Genomic DNA, 27,085 nt, shown 5'->3' on the forward strand with positions numbered 1-27,085 from the left:
AGCCCCACATGCAGCTCTGAGCACTCACGCTGTGGGAGAGGCAGCTGGGGTCAGGGCAGCAAAGGGAAAAGCTGCATGGGGTCCAGAAAACATCCTGCAGGAAAAGCCTGAGCAAGCTGGAACCAGCCAACACAGACAGAGGTGGCTGAACAGGGAAACAGGAGCAGATGTGTGCAAATACTGATTTTCAAGTGACTGAAGCACCTGTAAGTTCTTCCAGATAAAGTCAGGCAGCTTTCCTAATTGCAAAGAAAGTGAAAGAACAGATCATCTAGAGGGGCTGTGGTGTCTCCAAATCTCTCTGTGGTCGCAGGAAGCATGTTTGTAAGTGTCTGCTGAGGTTTCTGTAAAGCTACTTTGGTCTGAGGACAGTGCTTAGAGTGTTGCCCTGAAACCTGACCTTACAACTCCCTGGGACCACATCCTATTTGGCACAATTATGGGTGGAATATCCTTTGGCTTATCAGAACTGGATAGACATCTTCTTTCTTCTATGCATCAGCCAGACACTCTTCAAGTAGCAGAGCTCCTCAGCCTTGAAAAGGTGAGCCCGAGCTGGATTCCAGGGTATAGACGAGCTGCCCCACAAGCACACACCTGGCTTTTTTATTTACGTGGGACAAGCTGGATGTGTCTAACAGCAGGTCCCAGCTGTGCAGCTTCCTGACCCACAGATAGCCCAGGAACCAGGGGCTGGATGCTGTCTTCTCCTACAGCAGAAGCAAAGGAAAGAGCTGGAAACTTTGTAGGCTTATTTCTGAGATGGTTTGGTGTCTGCATCTTCCTTCTGGGATCCAAGACTCCTTGCCAGTCCTTTACTGGGTCAACATGATTTGGCTTTTTGCGGACGGCTGTGATTCCTCTGCTCTGGACTTTCTTCAGGCCCAGCCAGCCTTGCCCAGTCCTCAAGTTCCTGTGACAGGTTTTGTGATGAAGATCTGTTTCATTTTGGAGAGGTGATGCTCTTTGGCCAAAGGCACTCTCAGACTGTGAAAACAGCAGTGTCCAAGAGCTTCCTCAGCAAAGAGTGGGCAAAGGCAAGGGCAATGACTTAAATGGGACACCAGTATTCCACTTCCAGTTCTACCACTGTTTTTTAGCCTGGACACCACATAGATTTTGTCAAGACACCTAAAACTAATAGAAATGTGGTACTTTTGTGTCACAGTGCAGAAAGAGCTGTTTTTTCCCCTTATTCCTACAGAGGAATAACATCTCTTCTATCCACAGTGGGAGGTGCATACTGCAAGGACCTCCCAATGTACCACAACAAACAGAGCAGGAAATGGGCGAGTACCTAATAAAAAATACAGAAATACTTGTTATGAAAACTCTATTTGCTTAGTAATTCCAAAGCTGCCTCATTCCATCAAAAGCAAACACAATTTCAAGGATTTATTGCACGAGCTACTACAAAACAATAAAAAGTCCCTCTGCAAATACTCAGTACTCCTCAGCTGTCCAGCTCTGTTCCTCCAAGTTACATCTGCCTCTACAGCCCAGCTAAGTTTTCTTGGCCTCTTCATTCCCTTCCAGTTCCATCATCCACCCTGTGATGTTGCCCTTCTTGTTTTTCCTGAATTTGCAGTACCAGCAGAAGAGAGCAAGGGCCAGGAGAAGGATCAGAACCAGTGGTAAGAATAAGATGAAGTTCAGCAGTGGTGGGGATGAGCAGATCCTAGATAGAACAGTCGACTCTGGAGGAAAAAAGAAAGAAAAAGTGAGGCCTCAAGCTATTTTGAGTTTCTCATTCCTAAGTGCTATTTTCTTAACACTTTTCCCTCCATCTTCAACAGCTACCAATTTTTAAGAATTCATACAGGCTACCTGAGGAGAAGAGGGAGAGAAACCAGGTAATTTGCCTCAATTTCTTGTCTGGGGAGGTCAGATAAGGCCCTGGCTTGTTCATCTGAAAGATCCCAACAGAAACAGCCCAGTTCTTCTGCAAACCCATTCCAGATTGGGCTCAGTAAGGACAAGCAACATACTCTGCCTGACACCAGTGACAGTGGGGTGAGGTAGAAGTCTATCAGAGGCTGCACCACTGAGCAAGATGGGATAAGAGGAAAGCTAAGGAAACCAGATCAAGAGGTCCCTGTCCCCCCAGACATCTGCCCCCCTCCTTGTTACTGCTGATCTGCTATCATATTTCATCCCTACTGAGCTGCAGGCAGCTGTGAGCACCATCCTCATCCCTGGCAGCTCCTGCAAAGCAGCTCCCAGCTGAGGTGGAGGCTGCTGGGTACTTCAAAGATACCTGCATCACTGGAGGAACACACATGCACACACATGGCCACCCCTCCAAAAAGAAAAAAAAATTGAAAGAGAAAGAAAAAACACCCAGCTAATATTTTGCCTTTTGTGAAAACCATGCAAAGCACTTGGCAAAACACTTATTCAAAAATTGGAGGAGAATTTACTACCAGTTACTGAGCAGTTTTAGCAATGGTTACTCCACCAGTAATGGGCAACAAGAGATAGAGGGAGCTGATGAAGGAGAAATCTTGCAAGCTAGAGAGCTGTGATGGATAACAGCAGTAACACAACAGCAGGGGGGATGAAGTGCTGTCAGTCCCTCTCTGTGCAATTAAATCCAGATTAGCTCTGCTGTAGGTGCAAAATCATGAGAGCAGGCCCCGTGCCTGGCTGTGGGAGTAGCAGGCACAGGGGAGGGCTCTGCAGGGTCACTCCATGCTGGTCAGCTCTGGGAATTGCTGCAGAAGCCATAACTCGTGTAGGCACCCAGGCTGGCTTCAGGCATGGCAGCTCCAGAGATGAAGGTGAGTACAAGTGCAAGATCCTCTCAGCTGGGTGCATCATGATTGATTTCACAGTTTATAGTTTTTCCTCCACATGGGTCATCTGAGCCTCCTATTTTCCCAAAGCAGCAACAACTCCTGCCTATTACCTTCCTAAAAACGCTGTGTGCACCTGACTGAAACCTTTGCTTTTTTGCTTTAACTTCTGCAACGCAGAATCCAGTCCTACCTTTGCACCCAGCATGCACCCCCACTCACCCCAAAGCAAACAGAGGCTGTTTTCAGAGACCTCAGTCTCGACAGACTTGCCAGAGAAGTCACACCAACAATTTCCCCCCCAAAACATGTAGGTTCTGGCCCCAGCACGGCTATGGGGAGACAAGCCACGCAGGGTGATCAGCCCCTGGCACCCGGCAGCGATACCTGGAGGCACGGTGGTGAGCTGGGTGTACCCTGAGCATGCCAAGGCTTGCACAGCCCAGTCCTTCCCCTCGCTCTGCTGCTGCCATTCCTGCAGCTGGCAGTAATAGGCCCCGGCATCTCCCCTCTCCACGCTGCTCAGCGTCAGGCCGAAGTCGCCAGCGGAGCGGCGGCGGAGGTACAGCCGGGCTGCCAGGCGCTCCTCGGGGTACTCCACGGTGCCGTCGGGCTGCAGGGCCAGCAGGGCGCTGTCACGGCCACTGCTCGTCACCTGGAACCAGGTGGCCGAGAGCTGTGAGCCGGGCAGGGGAGCACCCTGCAGCCGGCAGGGCAGCGTCGCCTCCTCGCCCTCCCTCGCAGAGAGGCTGTGGTTGCTTTTGTCCATCTGCAGCTCGCGCTCTGGGGGACAGTGAAGCAGAAAGATGTTGTGATGTTGTACAGCTGTGAAAACGCTTCAGCCTGCGCCCACAGGCTGACAGGAGCCTTCTGGAGCAAAGTGTGAGGTATTGGAATGGCCTCCCACGGGCCCCTTGCTCCTGTGGACTCATTCTCCCTGGGGCATCCACCACCTTGCCTATCATCTCTGCTCAGTAATACTTCCTATCCCCTCCAAATAAGTGATAAAGGTATCTTTTGGGCCAAAAGCTATTTAGGAAGCTAGAATTCTCTGATGCACTTTATTTAAGGCTGGAGTGAGGCTGAGAGAGGGAAGAACTGAGCCAGGGAGATCCATTATGCACCCCAGAGGTGCAGTGATTAAGGTGAGAGAAGTTGAACCTCCAGTCTTGTTCCTTAGCAGCAATGTGCTTCAGGGTAAGGAAAACCAATTGTTTTCCTTCAGGATGCTCACGAGCATGAGGTAAGGACAACTTTTCTATTCACAGTATTGTAGAACCACCCAAGTGCACCAGGTGTTGGAGGGAAAAGAAAAAGGCCACAATTGACTTTGTTATGAAGCATTCAACTACATCTGCCAGTAGCAAAAATAGCAGCTCAGTTAGTTTGGGAGGATGTGGCAAATCTTCCTAATTCCCTCCTTCCCTTTGAGAGGCACTGACAACTCCTGCATCCCTAAGCCTGTGATCCAACACAGGAGCTGCTGCTTTTCCTAAGCCCTGCCAGCTTAGGAGAGGCCTGGCAGGGGCCTGTCATCAGTTGATCCAACCTTCCCCAGCAGCACCTATACAAGGGATAACACCTGCTCACCTGAGAGTTTGAAGTTCAGCGTGGTCCTTCCCGATGTTCCCTCTCCAAGCTTGTACCAGCCATCCACCAGCCAGAGCCATTCCTCTACCACACAGTAGTACCTGCCCCGGTCCCCAAGGTTTGCAGACAGAATCTGCAGCTGGAATATGTTGCTGGACACCCTGTGGCTCAGGAACCGGGACTTCTGTGCAGAAGAGCTGAATTCAGACCCGTATTCCAGTATGCCACTGTAGTTGGCCCTGAGGATTTGCAGGGGTGTTGCACCTGCCAGAGGAGGCAGGAGGTACCAGGTAACAGCAAACTGTGAATTATTCTGGGCAAACACAATCCTGCACTCGATGGCTGCGTTACCGTTGGCAATTTCCACAGAGCTGTCTGTCGTAGCAACCTGCAGCTTGCTTTCTAAAATGGAGAAACAAAACAATCATGCCAGATGCAGCTGCCAATACAGGGACACTGACAAGGAGAGGAATAAAGCTGTCCTGAGAGAAACACACTGCAAGAGGAGTAAGGAAGAGGGTGCACTGAGGACAAAGGCTCATTAGAGGATGCTGAAGCAGAGGGTGGAGGAAGGAGGGAAAGAGCAAATCCTCACACCCTTGTTCAAACAATTGCAGGGGATCACAGCTGGGTGTCACTGGGCAGGAGAGTAGCAGAGGAGGTGCCTTGGAGACCATGGAGCAGGAATGGGGGATGGAGGCAGCCATTGTGCTGGAGCTTAGAGGCAAAGCCTCTGTCTGAAGCAAATGTGTCTGTCTACCACTGCTCCCATCAGCAGGCTCACACATACGTGACAAAACCAGCCCACGGCTTTGCAGACTGCAAACAAGTGTCTTTTATCACAGAGAGACTACAGAGCCTCTGTGGGGTTCACTAACAGTTGCTATCTCAGGTGTTTGCTGTGGTTATTAATCCAAAAGCACAGGACAGAGTCCTGCACACCCTTTGTGATCACACCCAGTGATTGTTCAATGCTGTGCAGCTGAGGAGAGCAGAGGGATGGTGCTGCCTGCAGCTCTGCCCTCAGCAGAGGGAAATTCTGATCCTGATATGTCTGTGCTGCTCTTGCTTTGAGGGAACCTCTTCCCACAGCACATCACCTGTTGTTGGAACCTCTCCAGCAGTGAAAAGGCTGCAGATCTGTATCTTTAAAGGTCCTCCAGCCACCTGCATTTTCCCTCCATGCAGTGCAGTCAGGGAAGGAATACACATGGGTATGTACTCTCGGGTAGGGAGAAATTACTCAGCAGGAGACACCATCAGGGTTTTAAGGGACTGTAGGTTGAGTTTTCATTCTTAGCACTTTCCTTGCATATGAGCTAAGCAGCAGAACACCCTCTGCCACAGAGGCTGGGGACAACTGAGCTCCCTTAAGGCTCAGCTCCTGAGTGTTGGTTTGGGGACAAGCAGCAGAGGAGACACTGAGATGGTCCCTCAGAATGTCTCAGACCCCTGCCCTTGGCCACAGGCTCAGCAGGGCACTCTCCAGTCCTCTCCCAAGGGATGTGGTGGCAGCAGGTTGTGGAGAGGGCTTTGGGACAGGAGGGAGCTGCAGCTTCTCCAACAGGGGCTGAGGAGGAAGGGGGACATTGCAGCAAAAAGCTTGCACATTTCCCATTCCTTCAAGTATTTAATCTCAAAACTCTAGCAATCCACTTCAGAGGCCTTCACTGTCTCTCTTGAGACTGGTCAAAGTAAGATAATCTTTCATGCATGTCCCTCCCATCTGAAGATGATCCGTAGACCACAGCAACATGTAAACTCCTAAAGCATGAACTGACATGTAGTAAACAAAGTGCTGACGCAAAAAGTCAAGAATTCCAGTATCTCTGCAGGCTCCAACTATAAGGTTTTATATGAGGAGAAGCAGGCTGGTGATTTTCATGATTTGCAGCATCATTTTCTGCAGCTTCCCCTCAACCCTGTTGCTGCCTGAGCTGGCTTCCTCCGCAGACTTCCCTACCTTCCCAAATATCCTCTACTGGCTTGTGCTGCCTTTCCAAGAGAGCTGGCACTAAAGCCAGCAGGAACCTCCCACTGTGCATCACCCTCTCCCAGTTCCCACCATCATTACCGTGTTGCAGTCCCCAGCAGCAGCTGCAACACATTTGGAGCCAAATGTTGTAGCCTCATGCTGCTACCATCTCCTCTGTGTAGATGCTCTGCAATTACACCTGCTCATCTTAATGCCATTTACACTAGAGATATGCACTCAAAGATGCTGATTACTGTCACCCCTTTGCCTCCCTGCCACCCTGCCAGTGGTTGTAGCTCCAGTGTTCAACAGAGCATCCCAGCAGTCAGTTCCACAGGGGTGAGGAATCAGTAACAGTGGGACAGGAGAGAGCACCAGAGAAAAGAGCCCAGACAGGGTAGGAAATGTATTAGCTTACACGACAGCAAACCCATCAGTTAAAATACATGAAAAATGCATAATTTCAGTTCACTGGGTTGTGATTCTGAAAATCCGAGGATTTTAGAGGAAGGAGCACTTACTGCAAGGAAAAAAAAAAGTGCAAGAACTCTCCTTTGCTGGCAGAACAGACACGAGGGCAGAAAAACCAAACCAGCCATATTCTCACAGCTGCCTCCAGAGGCTCAGGGGCTCTGGCCAGGACAAACCCTGTCATTCCTGCAGCAGCCCCAGCTGTGAGCAGGGCACGCTGACACCGTGGTGCTGCTGGAAGCAGGAGCATAGCAGGGTGGCTTGCGGGGCTGGGGTCTGCTTGCAACATCTCTCTTCCATAAGAGGATGAAGCTCCCAGCAGGATGTTGGCAGGAGGGATGGCAGCGCAGGCCCTGCCTGCAGGGGTGCCCATAAAAGGGAAGCCCGGGCAGGGCCCCAGCTGTGCAGCCCAGCTGTGCCCAGAGAATAGGATGGGCAGGAGATACCTCCCCACCGAGTCCCTGGCACCCTGAGGCTCAGTGCTGGCTGCCAGCCCGGCAGAGAGGCCTGCTGCTCTCTCAGCATACCTTCAATATTCTGCTCAGGGAACACAGACACATCCCAGCATCAGCTTCAGGGGCTGCTCTCTCTCTACTGCTTCCCAGAAGCCCACACCATGTACACCCGTGCTTCACACTCCAAACATTCAGCTGGGCATCTTGGGGGGGCACTGCTTCTTTCCAGAAAGCAGGCTTAAAATCCTGGTGGCAAGGCTGATCCCTATATGCTTTGTGTAATCTGCCAGTAAATATACTGCCACTTGCCAACACCAAATTTGCCTCCAAGGTTTTGTCAGGTGCTGAGGAAGCCCTAGAACAGCAGCACCATCTCCTGCAGCCCTGGGAGGCGACCCTGCTGGGGACACCCCAGACATCAGTGGCCCTAGTTGCCCCTGGTCACATTTGATGGATTTAAAGTTGCAGGAGAGACCTCTGCTGAAGGCTCTGCTTACCTGGCAGCATCACTTTTATTCCCACGGCATTGGAGCTGGTGCTGGCTGCTGACTGTCCCAGGGGCAGGATGTTCCTCCTCCAGACCTCCACCTCACACTGGTACGTCCCCTCATTGGCAGGCAGGGCACCGTGGATGTGCAGCCTGAAGGAGGTGCCAGTCTTCACCAGCTGGGCTTTCCCCTGGAAGTGTGGCTGTGCTGGCCCCCAGAGCACAGTGCCATTGGGAAAGACCTGGACCAGCTCGTGTGAGGGACCCGTGGGTGGGCTGGGCTGGAAAAGCCACCGCACAGACAGCGGCACCTCCTCCAGGGCGTAGCTGGCATCTACTTGGCAGAAGAGCTCAAAACTCTGCCCGTAACTGACGGAGGCAGTTCGGCTTCTCAGCGTGGCGTGCAGACCGAGACCTGCTCGGGAGGAGAGAGCCTTGGCACAGGGACACAAGTCCTGCCCTTGGCATGAGGACACAAGTCCTGCCCTGTGCCACCTCACCACCACCCTTCTCATGCAGCCCCAGGCACTGCAGCACCGTGGTACCAGCAATGCTGCTGCTCCTCTGCCAGCACCACTCTCCACTTGGTTGCACTATGCTCTGCCACCCAGTGCAGCCTCTGGCCCTCTCCCACCTGCCACTTTCCCAGAAAACTCTGAGTACCTTTTTTTCCAGGGTCCCCAGACCCACAGTGGAGGAGCCAGGGATCCACTGCTGATGCTGTTGTCCCGTTTGCTGCTTCCCTCCACCCTCCACAAAAACTTAACAATTCCTCTGGCCTCAATGGTGCTCTCAGGCAGCCAGCCCAGAAACAAGAAAGGAAAATCACCCTAAATCACAGCCAAAAGCTGCCTCTCCATAAAGGCACCCAAGAAGGAAGGATGTTGTCACTGCACACCCTGGAGATTAGCAGCTCTGCACTCAGAGAAGAGGGCAGGAGAAGCAATCAGAGGCCAGCACCAGGGGTGTATCTCTGATAAATACCACCACACAATTCAGCAAGTAGCTTTGTAGAACTAATTACTGCAAGTAATTATCCTACTAGGACAGATATTTTGTATTCAGGCTTAAGGAGACAGGCCTGCTGAGCAAGATACTGCCCTTCAGGTCTCCCAGCGTTTTAGCCATTGTCTCCCACTGCTCTCTCCCAAAACACACCATGGAGGACTCTGGCATCCTGGCAGAAATAGGGAAACTGAGGCACTGCAGGGCCAAGTGATCAGCCCTAGGTCACCCTGCAGCAGAGCTCAGAGCACAGCAGGCCTGTGTCCCGCTGGTGTGCCCACCCGCTTCTCCAGCACTGCCTGCAGCCCAGAAATAGGGATGGCTGAACTCACCCATGGAGCTGACCGTCACTGCTGCCTCCCCCTTCCCTGTCCAGCTCTGGCCTCGGGACCACTGCGTTGCTTCGCACCTGTACTGCCCTCCGTCATCCTCGAGCGTGCTGGGGATCACCAGGGTGAACGTGCCGGAGCTCTCCTTCCGCAGCCAAAGGCTCCCCCGAGCGCTCCCGTCCTGGTAGGCGCTGCCCAGGCTCAGGCTGCCATCCTGCTCCATGGTGGCCACCAGCACCCTGTGCCCCGGGAGCCGCGGCGGCAGGTGCCACCACCGCAGGGACACGGGGCCGGTGGCACCCTGCACCTCACAGCGCAGGACCAGGGGCTCTCCCGCCGTCACCCGGGGAGTGCTGGTGGACACGGCCAGGTGCATGCGGCTCTCTGCGAACGACAGATGCCACCCTGGGATGCTGCGCTCCTTAGGAGCAGCCCGAGATACTGCAGTATTAAATGGAATGACTAGATAAATCTTGATGTTGGAAAAGGAAGGGAGTTGGGGAATTGCCTGGAATTTTCAACCAGACTTTCCCTATACATTTGGAGAAGGCTTTGTAGTGGTGGTTTTTTTTGTCTTGTTTTGAGAGTTTTTTCTGGTTTATGTCTTTCTTGGGACATGATACATAAAGAATTAGCTTAAAAACGGAGTCCCAGCAGGCAGGTCCTGCTACATCAGAATAACCATTATCTAGCTATGACAAGGAAACCAAGAGCCTCCTACACACTTTTCTTAGAGTGGTTTCTCACAAATAATCCATCCAAAACAGTGAGAGTACCCTGATGGAAATGGCAATGATCCCCCTCCCCAGACGTACCTCTTCTGCTGGGTTTTCCTGTGATTTTCAGGATTAGCAGCAGATGTTGCTCACAGTTTTCAGTACCAAAGATACAGGAGGACCCAGACTCCTCAGAATTCTACCTATTTGCCCCAAAACTTACTGCGAAGAGACTGGACTAAAGGTTTACACTTTGTTGACAGCTACTGTGGTTGTCATGCTAATATATGCTAAAGCAAATGCTTTTCCCATTATCTATCAAAAACTATGGCATACTTGCACTCTTGCTGTCCTTGTCAAGAAGAAGCCAGACCTAAAGCATTCCCCAGTCAAGGATCCTGCAGACTTTACCCAGAAGAGCAGCTATTAGGATTTACTAACCTATTGGCTTCACGTCGACTTGTATGCCTGATGACACAACGGTCTGGATGCTGTGCAAGTCCCCAGGAGACTTCATTTCTGACACAGAGCACTGATATGTACCCTTGTCCTTCAGCCCCACCTCAGAGATGGTGAGGACATAAATTGTGTTGCTTGGCTTGAATGCTCGGAGCTGTCCCAGCTTGGCTCTCTCCTCGTATTCTTCCTTCCAAATCAATACCCCATGGGGGTCAACCCTGGCCACTTCCATGTCATTGAGGAGCCAGATCACTTTAAAGTTGCTGTTCTTTGGGGCTCCCAGCACACAAGTGAGCTGCAAGGTGTCCCCTTCGGAAAGGGAGGGTTCAGCAGCAGTGATGTCCACGGAGAGGTCACTGCCTGTGGGCAACCAAAAACAAGGAGGGTGGTGGGTGGCCCTGCCCATGCTGCCCTCCTGCCTGGCAGCACCAGTGGCCTTGCAGAGGGCAACAGGAAGGAATTCTCTGTTAAAACGTGGGTGCTTTTTCATAAGAAAAGTGGTCATGATGGAAAACTTTGACCCTGGGGAGAGGGTTGTCAGCTCTGGGCACTAAACAGCAGTTTTAGGTGGAGGAAGTGCCAGAGCCCTGGGGAGCTGAGCTCCCCCCTTAGGAGCAGATAAACCCGACAGAGCAGAGAATTCACTGGGACAGCCTTCGGCTACAGCCTCCCCCTGCTCAACTCAGGCATCCAAACTGAGGGCTGCCCTAACACAGAGGCGTCAGCTTTTGCAGGTGCTGCTCTGTCTCACCTCCTGGAGCTGTTTTACCTCATGGAACACCTATCCTGTAAGCCAAAGAGTGGCACAAGGGGGTTTTGTCACAGTGGTGGTTTTAACTCTGCTGCTTGTGGTAGAAAAAGGTGCACGAAGGGCTGGCAATCAAGTTACTTGTCTGAATCTACTGTGGCTGTTCCTGCATGGTGAAATCCCCAGTGGCTACTGTGGGCTGTGGTCAAGAGATGCCCTTCAAGCTGGAGAGGATTTGGGTTAAAGTCCTACAGAAAGCAGAAATGTCAAGACTTGTCACAGCATGAGGGGGTAGGAAGGAAGAAAGAGAAGATGGATCCTGACCCCCATACCAACTAGCAGGAGGTGCTGAGCAAAGAAGGCAGTGACAGGGGGAACCTAAAAGCCATCTTCCCCTTAGCAGACCCCCTTGGGCAGTCAGCTGTGTCTGAGGTAGGAGCCCCACCTCTGGGTCCTATGATACCATTCACCTTCCTCACTGGGATTCAACGCCCCTGGTTCCTGCCATCAGCCTGGCTGGACAGTGGCTGCAAGTAGGAGACCCACTGGGCACCCCAAAACTCTTTGCCATGACCCCACAAAGCACTGGCTTGGCCAAAAACCTGGAGGAAGGACTGAGCCCTCATTCCGTGGCTCACACCACTGTGTCCCTGGGTCACAGTGGTGCCCCCTGAGTCTCAGAAAAAGGGAAAGGTTATGTGCTGTAGTTTGGAAGTAAAACAGAGCAGCTCCCAGACCACAACTGGAAGGGCTCAAATAATTTATCGAAAGCACAGTACCCTGTGAATTTAAACACTGGTTCATAAACAGTTTGTGAACAAGAATCCCAGCTGCTGCAGATATGTTTGGCATTCCTAAATATTTGCTGCAGAGTTTATAGAAACCACTGGAGCAGTTAGCCATGGCCAGAGTAGTCAATGGCTCTCGGAGTGACAGGGTGCTCAGCTCTGGGTTCCGCCACTGGGTTCCGCCAGAGAAAGAAACCAGCCGTGCAAATTTGATGGAGGGCTTGCACACCCACTGCTGTCCCACCATGGCAATACCAGGAGCACCAACACTGTCCACCATAAAGTCCTCTCACCACCATCACCTCCCTTCTACCTTAAACAGTTACCACAGGACAAACACCAAACTCTGACAAGTTTTCTAAATGAACTAATGCCTGAATCTACACACTACCAGTCATGACAAGCCCTCTTCAACAAAAGGATGCACAGAAGTGCACTGACTGCCATTGCTGCCCAAACAGCAGCAGACTTGGAAAGTCTTCGCTGCACAAGGAGGGAAATAAAGCTTTGCCAGTCAGACAAGTTTCAGGAAACAAGGTGACAAGAGACCACACTTCCCTCCCCCTCCTCCTGGTACCTTGCTCCCCTGCACCACGCCACGTAGGGAGTGCTTAGCTCTCACCCATCTGTTTCTTTGGTTTCCTGCTCTGACTCACCACCCTCCCACGAGACATCAGCTCCCCTCACAGCCCCAGCTCTGCTCTGTAGCCTCCTCCACACGCCCTGAGGTGTGGGGACACGGTACACTACCTCCACAGGCAGAGTTTCAGTGGGAGACTTGCTCCAACTTTACTGCACAGTATGTTAAAGGACACCAACTAGCCACAACCTTGTCTTGGTGTACTGGTGAGAGAGGGAGATTCTCCCTTCTCCTGGGCACAGCTACTCACACGCATCTGGGGGAAGAGCAGGGTGAGGGACCGCAGCCAGCAAAGGCTTGTGGCTGGAGGGATGCTCAGAGGAAAGGCCCAATAAACAGCAGCACCAGTTGCTCTGGAAACAGCGGGCTGGTGGCAGCAGGAGCAGACAAGCCACCCCCAAAAAGAGCCGTGCACACACACAAGGGCCATCCCTGCGTCCCTCCCTGCCTGTGCTGAGGCACAGCGAGGAGCAGCTGACTTTTTTAAGGCCATGAGAGCCTTGAGGCAGTGTAACAACCCTGTTTTCCACTCTGGAGTTTAGCACTGCCAAGGATCCAGGCTGCTGTGGGCACACGCTGCGCCCTCTGCTAACACCTCGCACGGGTCTCTGAGGCTGTGGGCCTGCTTCTGGCATTGGGGATTCGGCTGCATGAGCAGCAAAGCACCAACAGCTCCTGAACCAGGGGCTGCCATGACCCTGAGCTCAGCCCAGCCCACCCCTTCAGGGTCCAGCCAAACCCACCAGTGTGCCCCTGGGCTTCGGCAGAGGCAGGTGAAGGGGCACTGAAATCTGCTGCTGTAGAGCCTGGAATGCACAGGGGAGTTGGAGCCAACAGGTGAGTTTGCAAAGGCCTTACCCTGGCCCAAAACTGCCAGCCGAGTCCTCTCTGTCTGACTGCGGGAGATGTCCTTCCATGTCTTGTCAGGATCCTCAATCCACTCGGCTGCCTCACAGTACAGCTGCCCCTGGTCAGATGGCTTCACTTCCCTGATGATGAGCTTGTATGTGGTGTTCCCAACCTTGTTCAGCTGCACATCCCCCTCCAGAAACCTCTGCTCAAAAGAGGGCCCTGGCTTCAGGATGAAGTCCTTGGAGAGGGTGAGGATCTCCTTGGCACGGTGCTCTCCTGCTCCCTGAAGAAGGTACCAGCCAACTGAGAGATGGGTGTGCTGGGCAGTGGACTTGGACACCTCACAGGTCAGCTCCACCGCATCCCCTTCCATGTGACTGAGGGCCTGGGGTGCCATGGAAGCAGAGAGTGTGTCTGGAATCACTGAGCATGGGGAGAAATACAGAATCACAGAACATCCCACGTTAAAAGAGACCCACAAGAATCACTGAGTCCAGCTCATGTCCCTCCATAGGACAACTCCCAAGAAACTGCAACCAGGGCCTAAGGGATCTGACAGCACAGGAGAAAAACCTTCTGCCGCTGATGGACAAGCTTCCATCACTTTGTGTTGAGGTGTGAAGTGACTAAAATCTCAGCAAACAAGAAAAACAGTGAATCTCTTGACAGCGCCCTCTTCAAACTACACTCAGTATTAATCAGGCAACCCCAAGGAGATTAGAATCCATCCTCTCACTATCCCAAATGTAGACTGGTGCTACACCAAGATGAAGGAGAAAACAGGGCTGAACAACAAATTGAAGTACCATATCACCATGCAGATTCAGTGGGCTCACAGTTGGGTCTTTCCATCTGTATCTCCACCCCACTGCCTTCCCTCCCCAGTGGTCTGCAAGAGCTGCTACCTCCCTCCATCGGTGGGTATCCCACTTGGGTCAATTCCCACACCCTGACCTGAGAAGACAAGTTAATGCACAGGGCAGGGAAACTCCTTCCTCCCTAAGTGCTCAGCTGCAACACGCTGCATCGGTGCCAGGAGCTGGTCAGGCCACGGGAGAGCAGAGGCTTCCTTTCCCTCCCATTGCTCTGGCTGGGAGGCAATAACCAGGAACATGCAAGGGGATACCTGGGCATGCCTACCTCAGCCCCACTCATCCTCCCTTTCTCCAGCTGTCCCTCTGACAGATGAGATGTCCCTGTGCGGACACAGAGACCTGCCCCACAGGGAGCAGGGCTCTCATGCAGGACCCACCCGTGAGGTTGGTCTTGGCGCTGTAGCTGCCGAAGTACCTCTCGTCGGTGTTGGGCGTGTGGCACTCGTACTGGCCGGCGTCGCGGTCCTGCAGCTCGGTGATGTGCAGCAGCACGGCGTCCCCCTGCAGCCGCTCCACGAAGATGCCGCGCCCGCGCACGCGCTGGGTGTAGATGGCGTAGGGGAACGAGGGGTCCACGGTGCTGACGATCTGCACCTCCCGCTCGGGGGCCGAGGGCAGGTAGATGGACCACTGGAAGTTCTGCTCAGCCGGGCCCTGGTAGCCGCTCACCTTGCACCACAGGGTGACGTGGGACCCCCTCACGCGGTAGAGGGGTCCCTCCTGGACAGTCACCACCCGCTGGCCAGCAGTCAGACCTGTCGGCACACACGGTGTGCAGTTACAAGAACAAGCCCCGTGACAACAGAACCCTGAACTTTCTTGTCTCCTGCCACTCTGGGAGTCACACGACAGAGACCACAGCATCGTGGCCAGGGGGCTGCTGAGCCCGTTCTTGCCTGAAGAGCCTCTCTCAGGCAGCATTGCAGAGGAAGCAGCAACCAGGCTGAGATCACTTGAGGAAGCTTGTGGTGTGTTATAATGAAGAGGGCCAAGCTCCCAGGTCCTGCACAAAGTGTGGGGGACAGGGAACAGGGGTGCAGAGCTGATCACTGCCAGAGGTGGAGATGCAACGCAGAAGCTGAGGCACACAGGACAGTGGAGGTCAGCAGCAGGCTGGCTGCTGCAGAGATGCTCCATAGGCAGAAAGAGAGGAAAGCACAGGACGGGGGGTTAGCAAGAACTCCTCTGAAGGCAGGGGACACCAGGAAGCATCAAGAGCTCCTTCCATTTCTGCTTGCAGAGGGTCTGGGGATTGCCACTCACAGACCCTCCCCCTTTCCATACAGCTCCCAGCTGTGACATTTGCTCAGCATGTGCACCAAGCAGAATGCCCACAGGACATGGGCCCTGAGACAAAAAACAACTGTAATGGCCAGGAAAGAGAGCTGGTGGCAGGGCTGCCTAGGAAACCTTCAGAAATTCCCTCTCAGTGGGAGAGGGAGTGAGGTAACGCCCTCCACACTGCAATCAGCCACTCAATGGGGACGTGTATGTCCCCTCACTGAAACCCTCTTGGGGTCTGGGCTCTCATTTTGGAGTGAAAACACAGTGCAGAAGGAGCACATGCTGATGGCATCTCTTCCCATGGTGACTGAGCCAGAGCAGCACTGGCTGAGCCCCCCATGCCCTGCTTTCCCCACAACACTTCCAAGAAAGCTCTGGCCACTGGGTAGGGCACTCACCCAGGAGGAGGAAGAGGAAGGCAGCTGCCAGGCACTGTGCCAGCCCCATGGGAATCTGCTCTGCTTGGATCCTCTCCCAGAGGGGTGGTGATGGTTCTCACAGGCGACAGTGACAGCCACGCCGTTATTTAGAAAGTGGCTGGGAGGAAACTGTCTGTCAGTGGTGGTTTCCTCTGCTTAGAACGGCAGGGAGAAGTTACAAAGCGGGGTGCATCAGCAAAGTAACACCCTCTGGGAGGTGACAGCCTGTGCCCTGTCCCCAGGCCACCTGAGCAAGTATGACAATGCCCAAAGCCCCTTCTGCCACTGTGCCTATGCCAGATGCCCACTTGTGGGCACCTACTGGCTGTGGCTTTGCTGTCCAACAGCAGCTCATGGGATAAACCTCTGTCTCACTCCTTCCCCTTTATTGCACGGAGTAGCTTGCTCCCTGCTAACAGCAAGGAGGGGACAAGGGGCTGGATTCCAGGGAGGGATGGAACCATATTTATAGGGCTGAAGGTTGCTCCAGCTATTTATTTCCTAGGGCTGCAGACAGCAGCATGATGCCTTAGGTACAGGCTAGGGTGGCACAGTGCTCCTTGCAGATGGCTGACCAAGCTCTGCCTTGGGGTGCAGTGGGGCATCCCTCCCACAGCACCCCCACCAGCCCATCCACTACATGGTCAGGAGAATCATAGCAGCCAGTCCAGCCAGCTTGTTGGCTCTTGAAGGATCACCACAGAGCCAGGAACTGGCCAGGAACTTTATCCTGTGTGCACATCCCATGGATGTGGGAGATCCTGGCCCAACAGTTCTGGCAGGAGCAATGAGACCACAGGGAGCTGAGCTGGAGGGCTGAGGGCAGGAGGCTCCAGCACAGTTCCAGGGGCTCTGGCACATTCCCAGAGATAAATGCTGTGGCTGCATGCCTGGGACACGCTGCTGCTCCTGCTGGCAGGTGCCAGGGGTGTTCTGGCATATGGTGGGTCATCCAGGGGCACGTCCTGGGCAGGGAAAACCCAGTACCCAAGGCATGTAACCAAAACACTAGAGCTAGGATCAGAGACACTGCTGAAATTGTTTGCTTGGGTTTTTTAGTTTGGTGGGGGTTTTTTTGTTTGTTTGTTTTGGGGATTTTTGGGGTGGGGTTGTTGCGCTTTTTTCCCCAAAGCATCCCTGAGCCATGCTGTTCCCACTGCTGCCAGAGGGATTGACTGAATGACTTAATTAGTGCAGGGATTCACAAGCAAAAACCAACCATAAAACAGCTCCTCTTGCTAGATCCCAGAGGGCTTCCAGAGGGAATGAGATTCATGTAAAACCCAAAACAAACATGAGGTCCCTCCTTTCCCCATTTATAAAACCAACATATGACAGCTGGGGGGTGGAGGCAGAGGCCTCTTGCTTAAAGGCTCGACCTTCCATCAGCCAGCTCCTCATCAACTCCTCAGCAAACCAAATCCAGACCAGGGGACAGGCTGTGGCAGCAGGCAGAGGTCCTGCAGGATCCCACGTGTACCCTGAGGAGGGTCTGTGCCCTGTGGCAGCAGGACACAGCCATGCGCAGAGCCACAACTGTGTGGTAGGCTTACATTCCGTGCTGCAGGATTAAACCTTCCCATTTCAGAAGGAAAGGGATGGAGAGGTTTGCTTTCCAAGAGCAACCCACTGCCAGCACTGCCCTGGGGGATCATCCTGTTGACAGTAAGCCAACCCACTTACCACTTTGGAGGAGGGAAAAGCATCAAAACATCTCTGCTACAGTGACAGAGTAAATGGAAAGGAAACTTGGAGTTCAACCTCAGTGAGCTTCCGACAGTCAGTGTGCAGATAAACACACACTCGGGGACAGTTTAACTCCAAGCTTGCAACTCTAATGATGCATGAGTCGCAGTTTACATTTGCAGTAGAGAAACTCGGGAGAATGGGATTGCCTGGCCAAACCCTTTCCCTGGCAATAATGATGCTCTGTGGACAAAACCAACAGCTCCCTCTTCCTGGGACTGCACAGGCTAAAACTCACTCTTCCTCCCTGGGAAATTAGTGCAACCAGACATACAGCAGGGCAGAGTGAAGGAAGGGGATCAGAGAATTCTTTACAGAGACAAAATTGCCATTAGAAGTCATATCAGAGTCCAAATCCATGGGGAGAAAGATTCCATTGTTCTATTTTCCCAGGCATGACACCAGACAGGAAGTGACAGGGAAATATGCTTCTTGGATAGCACAGAGGGTCTTTGCCTGTACCTACACAGAGCAGAGGACTTTCCTCCTCTGAGGCACGTGCATGTGCCCAGGAGCCCACCTGGTGAACTGAAGTGCTGCACAGGCCCACAGGGATTAAACACTCTTGGTCTCTAGCTCCTGGAACAGCCTGGCTACTGCCAGCACCACAGCAGGGCCACCTCTCAGTACACCTCAGCAGGATACAGCCATCTCCCCCCTCTAGAGCATAAAGCTGGAGATTAGGTTGCCCAGACCACTGTCATTGTCTTTTACACTGGTGATGACCATCTTTAATTGCATACCTCCATACCTGTTCTCCTTCCTCCTGCCTCTCCCTGGATCCCTTTGAAGGTTCCCTTTTTGGAGGTTGTTCAGCCACTTTGGGTCAAAGCTTTCCATAAAAATGCCACCAAAAATGCAGCATGAAAATTTTTACCAAGCCCAGTGCAGTGAGGTGGAGGCTCTGCCTAAAAGAGCAGAGCAGCCATCAGCAACATCCACAGTGACTTGGAAACCTCTTAGCTAGACAAGTGCTGACACTCACACTGCAGTGATCCTGGGGAGAGATGGAAATAAGGCAGGGTCAGACCCACATCAGGGTAGAAAGGCTGTGGAGGAAGCTGTTGAGGATGAAGGAGGTGACCAAGTAATCAGTGTTTATTTTTAGGGGGAGGAGTCTGTTGAGACAAAAGCGATTAGGCAAGCGCAGGGGAAAGGCTGTAACCCAGATCTCAGTCAGGCTATATGGCTCCCATGAGTTCCCTCACCCCATTTGGGTGCCTGGGGTTAGGGAAGCTGTGGTTTCCTGTGCCTGCAGCCATCACATTCATTGCTGGCTTCCACTGAAAAGTCACAACAAACGTCACCATCCAAAGGTTGAGGCAAATCCAGCTTTGCACAGGAAGGTTTTCAGCCTATGTGGCTGTAAACACCTCTGTGCCTTGCAAAGAGCAGCTGCAGAGAGCTCCCCACATTTCAGTTTACTCTTGTGACCAAATGGGGAGGGGGAATACAGCCCAGGGGTGCAGGCTAGAGGCAAGCTCTCCAAAAATGCTGCCTCTGCCTCACAGGTCTCAGGAGCTCAGTCTCCCACCCAGAAATGCCATTGCCATATGCCCACAGTGATGTGGAGAGGCAGGAGGACAGGGAGGGATGGAAGCTGCAGCCTTGGAAGCAAGAGGCTGGCGCCAGGCAGGGTGGGGGGGGCACGGGGAAGAGCACAGCATCAGCCAGGATAATCTGGCAGTCTTGGGGGACGCGCCAGAAGCCGACAGATAATCAGAGGAGCTGGAGCAACAGACTTTGAAGTCTGCCATCAGGTTTTCTCAGCCCGGCTCAGACATCAAAGGCAGCTGGTTGCTGCCCCCAATTACAGAGCGAGCCGGCCTGCTGCCTGCCTTCCCCAAGGCCGGCGGCTCAGCCGCACTCCCCCGGGCACACTCTCATGGCCAGAAACCTCCTGACGAAGCATAAATGCCCAAATTCCCTCCAGCTCCTGCTGGAGCCAGGCTCACTTTGCTGGGAGCTCGCCTGGCTGCCACGTGGCTTTCACCTTGGGCTGTGGGAGCCAAGGGAGATCTTGGTGGATACAGATCTCCCCACTGATGTGCTGTGGGGCCTGTCAGTCCCAGGAAAACCAGACAGCCACCAAAAAAAGGGGAAGACTAACAAAAGAGAAGAAAATAACAACCTCTTGTCATGGTGGTGGGAAGATTTGCTTCCTTTAGTCAAATCTTGCATGGCCCTCAAGGGACATGGCTCCAACGCAGGGCAAGGTTAGGGTTTTCATGAGCAAAATCCCAAAGCAGCGCAGAAAGGTTGCGGGGGTCAGTTTGCACTGAAAATACACAATACAGTACAGCAACTGAAAACAAATAATTAAAACCACAAACAAAACGAGAGAAATTGAAATCTAAGAGCAGAAGTGGCTGAGAAGCCAAGAAACACCTGTGTTGTACAGCTGCAGCTTCTAAGGACTCTGGCCACACTGAGTAGCAAACAGCCGAGAACACGCACAACTCTTTTTCAATGAACTGGTGTTATCTCTTATTTGCACCATCATTTCTACTGGGGAAAAAAAAAAAAAAATCAAAGAAGAGTACAGCCTGCCCTCCATAAATCGTGGTGATCCCCCTCTGCAGCACACACAGGGCCTGATCACGTCACAGTGAAGTCTCCAAGTGCAGCCCCCCTGCCCAGCCCGGCTTCTGCGCAGCACCGGGAGCTGCTCCGCGCCGCCCCCGGACCGCTCTGTGCTGCCATTTGAAGCAGCATCAGCATCTTTTACGCAAGCAGCATCATGAAAGGCTCTTTGAAGCAGAGCAGCAGAGGGATGAGCCTGGTACTTTGAGTTCCCAATGGACACAGCCCGGGCAGAGGCCGGGGAACAGAGGAGGGAGGTTAACAGAGGGATAGGAGAGCAGTCGCAGTGGGCTGTTGTTCAGGAGGAATTTCTGGGGGGAGTGCAGGATGGTGTTACATGTTGGGAGAGAAACTAGGTTTTCATATTAAGCTGCTTATTTAGGTCTCTAAGTTATGGAGATTCTGCACTTCAAAACTAATTAGATTGACAGAGCTTGGATTCGATTACAGGATTTCCAGAAGCAAGAGGGTTTGAAAAAAAATAAAGTTAAATAGCTGGCCTGGAAATGCTAGCAAGATAATTAAACACCCATTGCTGCAACCAATTGTTAAATACATCTAGGCTGGGAAAATGACAACTCCAATTCCCAAAATCCACAGCACCAGTGGCTGCAGCAGGGACATGCTCTCCTAACAAACCCAGGTGGAATATGCACAAAATCATGCTTCCCAGTCCTAGAGGTAGGCAGAGGGTTCCAAGGCACTTCAGGAAACACATGCCTCTCCAGTGTCAAGTGTCTGAACTGGGAAATGCATGGATTTTTCCCTGCCCTAAGGCTACTGCAGTGAGCAGAGATCCAGGAGTTGTAGGCAGGCAACTGCAGGGCTGGGGCTGAAGAGGGAGGAGCTGGAGGTCCCACGGAGTAGTAGTGGGGCTGACAGGGGAAACCTCACCACATAAAACCATACCACCTATGTAGACAGAAAGTCCCATCCTTACCAGCCAGGACACTGGAGTGTTTTCTGCACCAGAGGTGTGGAACCAGCCCAGCACTGCCAGCAACGTGGGACCATTTCACAGCTGAGCTCCTGAAATGACAAAGCGAGGGAGAAATGGCAGAACTACACTTAAACCTCACCTACCATCAAAGGCTTTGCTCATCTGCCTGAAAGAATTCCCTCTTTCCCACTTGTCTGAGATCACAGGAATAGCAGTGTCTTTTCATGGCCCAACAGCAGAGCCAGAGTGGTCCTTTTTAATATCCCAGAACTGCCAGCTTCAGTTCATCTTGAAAACTCAAAAAGCATCTTTTCTCTCTTCTCTTCAAGCACCTACATGCAGGTGTCCAAAGAAAGTCTGCTTGGGGGCGGGGTTGCCAGGGGAACTTTGCCTCCCAAAGTAGGATTAACATGATGGGTATGTTTAGCTACCTGGCCATGCAGTAGGTGCTCTGGTTCCTATATGTCACCTTTTCATCCTCCTTAGGCTGGGGAAGAGCACTCTGGACAGCACCACCCCACATTGCCCTCACTGTCACATGGGCACCACAGGAGCAGAGCACACTGTGGGCAATACTGAGGCTGTGGTTGCTGCTATCCTCCATTTGCACTACAGAACAGTGTTTTGGCTATGGTCACAAAAAGGCTAAGTTATGCTTACTCTGAGACAAACAAATTCCCTTCAAACAAAAGGCAGGAGCTGCAGTGAACTCCAGGGAAACCCTGCAGGGTACACTGCTTTGATTAAACAGAGATGGCAGGAAGAGTTGCAAATGTACACAGTACATCTCACTTGTTTGTGCTCAGATTGTCAGTCTCAGTGGGCAAGCAACTCCCCCTTCAATGTTGCCACTGAAGGGCTTGACAAAGGATGTGCTCAGGACTTCAACACAGCAGCAGCTATCTTCCTTTTGCCTGACACCATTCACACAAGACAACCTCCAGTACTCCCCTGCTCCTTGCAGGGACTTGGAGAACACCTCTCACCACTGAAATGTATGTCTCAGTCGAGCTGGGAGAGGTGACACTCTGGCAACATGCTGCTGCCACCACTGACATGAGGTAAGGAAGGTTTAAAGACAGCAGTGCCATGCCCAAGGGTCCTGAGAGCTGTCTTGTTAACACTGTACATAGTCAGGTTGAGGAAAGGGAATTTAATGAATAGCAACTCACAAAAGACCTTTATAGACCTTTTCTGAAAAGACCTTTTCTGCATTCATCCATGCAGGGAACTGTAGGAGACAGAAAGAAGAGAGGGAAAAAAAAAAAAGATAATGGCACAAGGCAAAGACCATCTCAGCACGGACCTGAAAGGCTACAGGAAAAGCCATCAACTTCAGAAGGCCCTTAACATCTTATTTCTAATGAAATGGATAATTCTACCAGTCTGAATGCTCTGAGCTGAAGGGGCTCTCCCTGAAAAACCAGATATGCACATTTCTGAGCTAGAGGAAGAGGCCATGCTTTTGTCAGCCTACAGTGATGGGGGCAGGGGAGAGAGTGGGCAGTGACAAAAAAGCAGCTAGTAAGGTCTGTCCCTGCAGAAGAAGGCTAAAATCACAATAAAGTAGAAAGATACTTTTTTTTATTATTATTTTTTTTAACTAGAAGACTCACCTTATGGCAATGATTTTGCACTAAATACTCCAAGAAGCCTGATCAGTCACTGGGCCCCTGCAGAGGGACTGGACACTGTGGATAACACACCAGGGACCTCAGTATGAGGCACGGTTGACTCCAGTAGCCACACTGCAGAAAAGCTGCCTGGCTGAAGTCTAGGAGCCTGCAAAAGGATAGAAAACACAGAGTAGACTGGATTCATCCTGAGAACCATCATCCAAGGGCTCTTGCACAAAGGCAGAGGTGTTATACAAATAACAAAATGGAGACCAGAATCCATCCTGGAAGTATTTTCATGGATACATAAGCTATGTTTGGAGAGAACTTGAGGACCCAGCACCTGTCTGTGGGTTGAATGACCAACTGCTCCCTGCTGGGACTTCTTCCCTCCTCCCCAGTCCATCACTAGATGGAGCTGCCATTACCTCATTTCTCTCAGCCCCTACCTGTCTGCCCAATACTTTTATACAAGTGTTTTGCCTAATTCTCATGTCTTAGGTGAACTGTGCTTTCCTCTACAGCAATAGTGAAAAACAAGTGCCTTCAGTTCTTATTCTGAGATGCGTATCTCAACTAGCTCAGATAAATTACATTCTTTAATTACCTGTTTCTCATGTCCAGGGTAGCTATCCTGGGTGTCAACAATGAATCACATCATTGTAATCCTGAAAAATGAAAATGTTCAGCACAGTGGTTGCTTGTCTGGAGCTCCTAGACACTGAGCAGAATTTGTGTTATGATAGCAAGCAGATGGAGAAAAAAGGCTGAACCATCTTTCTTAGAAAAAAAAAAACCTGTCCCTTCTGCTTTGGCAAAAGGAATATAAATGTCTCTTTGGAGTCACTTCCCCATCAGAAATGCTTACTTTCCTTGCATATTGCTTGGAGTCCTCATAAGGAAAGCAGCTACAAAATATTTGTGTGTATGTGCACAGGGTGATTCTGCAGTGGGCACTGGGTGGGAGTTCTGCAGCCTGAGCTCTCAGCAGATGATTCAAGAACACACTATAACAATGTACCCCTGCTCTCCTCCAGACAGAGAAGCACAAAAGACCATCCTCCTTTAGATGCAGAGAGACAAAGGCAAGAAAAAGCTGCTGAAGGGAAGCATGAAAAACAGAAGAGAAGGCAGAGGGAAGGAAACACAGATTAAATCTGCAAACAAGTTTCAGGACAGCAAAAGGATGTACCTGAGCACCAAAGGGGATGTTACAACTACTGCACTTGCATTCAGAACATGCATTTGGCTGCAACCACACACAGATTTCATACATCCAGGCAAGATGCTAAGCAGCATGGATATTTTCTCTGTTTACCACAGCCCTAGCATCCCAGCCAGGGCCTTTGTAGAGCTGAAGTCAGAATGGAGGCAACAAGAGCTACAAAGGCAACACCAGTCCTGTCCTCTCAGACATCTCTGAGCTCCCAGATGCCCAGTAACTGGTACGTTCATATTGCCAGCTCTGCTGCAGGAGCTCTGGAAGCTAATCCTCTCTTTTTTCCTAACTCCACCCTTTAGGAAACTTTTAGGAACTTAAGAGTCTTTGGCACGCCTTGCATCCATTAAATATGTCAAACTATTGCCAGGATCATAGAAGCCAGGAACTAGAGGGCATAACCTAGGGTAAGTTGCCAAGAAGAACCAGAACTTTTTGCCCATTTGTCTGCAGCTTCCTCACTCGCCTCTGATGACAACAGAGGTGTGCTCAGACTAAGTCTGTGGTCTGGTCTAAGGCCCAGCACACACTGGAGGTTATAAAATTCCAGATGAAAAAATATATACATATATTATATATATATATATATATATATATATATTTATACACATATATATATATAATACATACATACATATATATACACAGACATATATATAAAATGATCACTTGCTTTCACAAAGCCTGTATTGCAAAGCCCTGCCTTTCTACCCCCTTGGCAGAGGTGGAAGCAGACATGCTCTTACACTTTTGGCACTTCATGGAATGCAGCTCTGCTGCCAAGGAGAAGAGAACAGTTTGTGTCTATGGCAGCTCTCCTGAGGGACCTGAAAATCCACAGGGCTTGGTTTCCTCCATAACCCAGGATCAGTCATCTGCTGGCTACAGCACAATGCCATTTTCCTCAGCAGCAAAAGGAAATCCCTGGCAAAAGGCTGTCTGACTAAAAGCTACACGTGGCATTTAAGGTGTATTTGGCACAAGAATGAGAACTGGCTTTTCCTTCAGTTAGCACATGCCACAGCTTCAATCAGTCACTAAAGACTCTCTTGAAACACCATTTGTCCTGATACCTGCTGTGCAGAGCTCAGCCCCCTGCAGTCACTGAAGTGCGGGAAGTCCCACAGGAAAGGCTAAAGTCACACATTTCCTTGGAAGATTTGCATGACAGGGCTTCAGCTTCACATGACAAAGAGACAGGTCTTCTCAAGCATCCTGCTGGACACCAGTCAGCTCCAGCCCAGAGAGGGTTTTTGGACTGGCCCTGACCCAAGCAGGGCAGTCAGCCACAGCTATAGCAGCACCACTAGGGTCTGTCAGAGAAAAAGAACAGCCAAGGATGTTGCCTGAGCCTGGTGTTCTGAAAGCAACTAAACTCTCAGGCTCTGACACACAAGTGCTTTTCAGACTGCCCCTATGGCAGCAGGCCATACCTCTATCAGCAGCTGGCTGAGCTGTGCCCACAGCAGGTACAAGGCAGTGTTAGAGACGTGACACCTCCCATCATTCACTGTAGCACCCAGGCACTTACCTGCCAGTACCCCTTGCATTTCCAGACTTATATTTTTCAGCTTTCTTTCTTAGGACAAAATACGAGCACGTTTACAAGAATGGTATTAAGGACCCAGGTCATCCCAGGGGATAGGGGAGGCAAGTGAAGCTCATAAAAGCTAATCCAGACTTACCTGTGAGCTGTAAGCTGCTCGAGGCCAAGGACTGCTGTCCCACAAGCACACCACTCCTTCCTGCTGTACCTGTGTGTGCTGGGCACCTTCAGCTGGCAGAGGTGCTGCTGAGGGACCATTTATGACATTCCTGGATCTCGGCTGATGGCTCCTGTTGCTCCTTAAGGATTTAGAGCTTGGTGCCACCTCCCAGATTCCTGCAAGCAGACTCTGCACAGCACACCTTTCCATCTAGAAAGAAGCCAAAGGTAAACACTTTGATGTCACCTGGCCTGCACTACAGCCTGCTCAGACAAAGCATACACCACTCTAAACACAAACTCACCTTGCCAAAGCCTGCCTTGGTCTCTCAAAACCACTGCTGCCTCAAACAACTTCCTGCTGGAAAGCAAGCGTGCAGGTTTTTTGGCTGGAATAAGGTTCATTTTCTTCAGAGTAGCTAGCATGGGGCAGTGTTTTGGATCTGTCCTGGAAGCAGTGCTGATAATGCAGGGATGTTTTCCTTACTGCTGGGCAGAGCTTGCACAGAGCCTTTTCTGCCTCTCACCCAACCCCAGCAGTGAGTGGGCTGGGGGGGCACAAGGAGATGGGAGGGGACACAGCCACATCCATTGACCCCAGGGATACCCCAGAGTACACAGTGCCATGCTGGGCATATAAAACTGGTGGAGGAGGAGCAAGGGAGAACATTCAGAATGAAGTTGTTTGTCCTCCCGAGTCACTGCTATGCGTGACAGAGCCCTGCTCTCCTGGGGCTGGCTGAACACCTGCCTGCCCATGGGAAGCAGGGAATGAATTCCTTTCTTTCCATCTATGGCTTTTTCTTTCCCTATTAAGCTGTCTTTATCTCAACACATGTATTTTTCTCACTTTTACCCTTCCAATTCTCTCCTCCATCCCACTGGTAGGGGAGTGAGTGAGTGGCTGTGTGCGGCTTGGCTGCCAGTCTGGATTAAAGCATGACAGCAAGTCACCTCCTTGCTGTATGATTTCGGTGTCTTTGCATGGTTGCTGGGGGTAAAAAAACATCCTAAATTCAGCCATTGGCAAAGGAAGCAGGAAGTTTTCTTCCAACACTATTGATTTTCCTCCTGGTACCTTGGAAATGAGAAGCCTCATGAAGAGGTCAAGAAAGACTCAACATCTAACACCAGGTTTTACAGCAGATATTAAATATACACTCCCAACTGTGACTCCTGTCCTTAACTAATCAAAATAAAACTCTCCCAACAAAAAGGGTGACATACAGTGGGGTAGAAAACACAATAGACTCAGAAAATAACTATGCTTCCCAATTCATGCCAGAAACATAGGCAAATATTTAAAACTTCCTGTAAAAATAGGGTCCATGCTTATTTGACAGGATAAACAGTGCTTGAAACAGGACTGTGAGGTTTACATTTTATAC

General features: G+C 51.4%; 1 protein-coding gene across 9 annotated transcripts; it reads right to left on the reverse strand.

The window, feature by feature from the left end:
- Positions 1–1,316: 1,316 nt before the first annotated feature.
- On the reverse strand, positions 1,317–26,961 carry CD101 (CD101 molecule). Of its 9 annotated transcripts, XM_085561216.1 has the most exons (11): positions 26,003–26,961; positions 25,678–25,908; positions 21,158–21,246; positions 14,563–14,940; positions 13,317–13,733; positions 10,265–10,642; positions 9,111–9,491; positions 7,784–8,188; positions 4,386–4,787; positions 3,183–3,578; positions 1,317–1,697 (listed from the first exon to the last, which is right to left on the reverse strand). In XM_085561216.1, exons 2-11 carry the CDS (start codon positions 25,794–25,796, stop codon positions 1,504–1,506), a joined length of 3,159 nt encoding a protein of 1,052 aa, XP_085417342.1. In that variant the 5' UTR covers positions 25,797–25,908; positions 26,003–26,961; the 3' UTR covers positions 1,317–1,503. The 9 variants fall into 9 exon arrangements, with proteins under 9 accessions (XP_085417342.1, XP_085417293.1, XP_085417127.1 ...); XM_085561167.1 differs by having other exon boundaries at positions 14,563–19,912; positions 22,774–26,817; XM_085561001.1 differs by having other exon boundaries at positions 14,563–20,139; positions 22,774–26,817.
- Positions 26,962–27,085: the final 124 nt, after the last annotated feature.

The sequence above is a fragment of the Lonchura striata genome, chromosome 1 (genome assembly GCF_050655825.1).
Source record: "Lonchura striata isolate lonStrDom1 chromosome 1, ASM5065582v1, whole genome shotgun sequence".
In the NCBI taxonomy this organism is placed as follows: domain Eukaryota; kingdom Metazoa; phylum Chordata; class Aves; order Passeriformes; family Estrildidae; genus Lonchura; species Lonchura striata.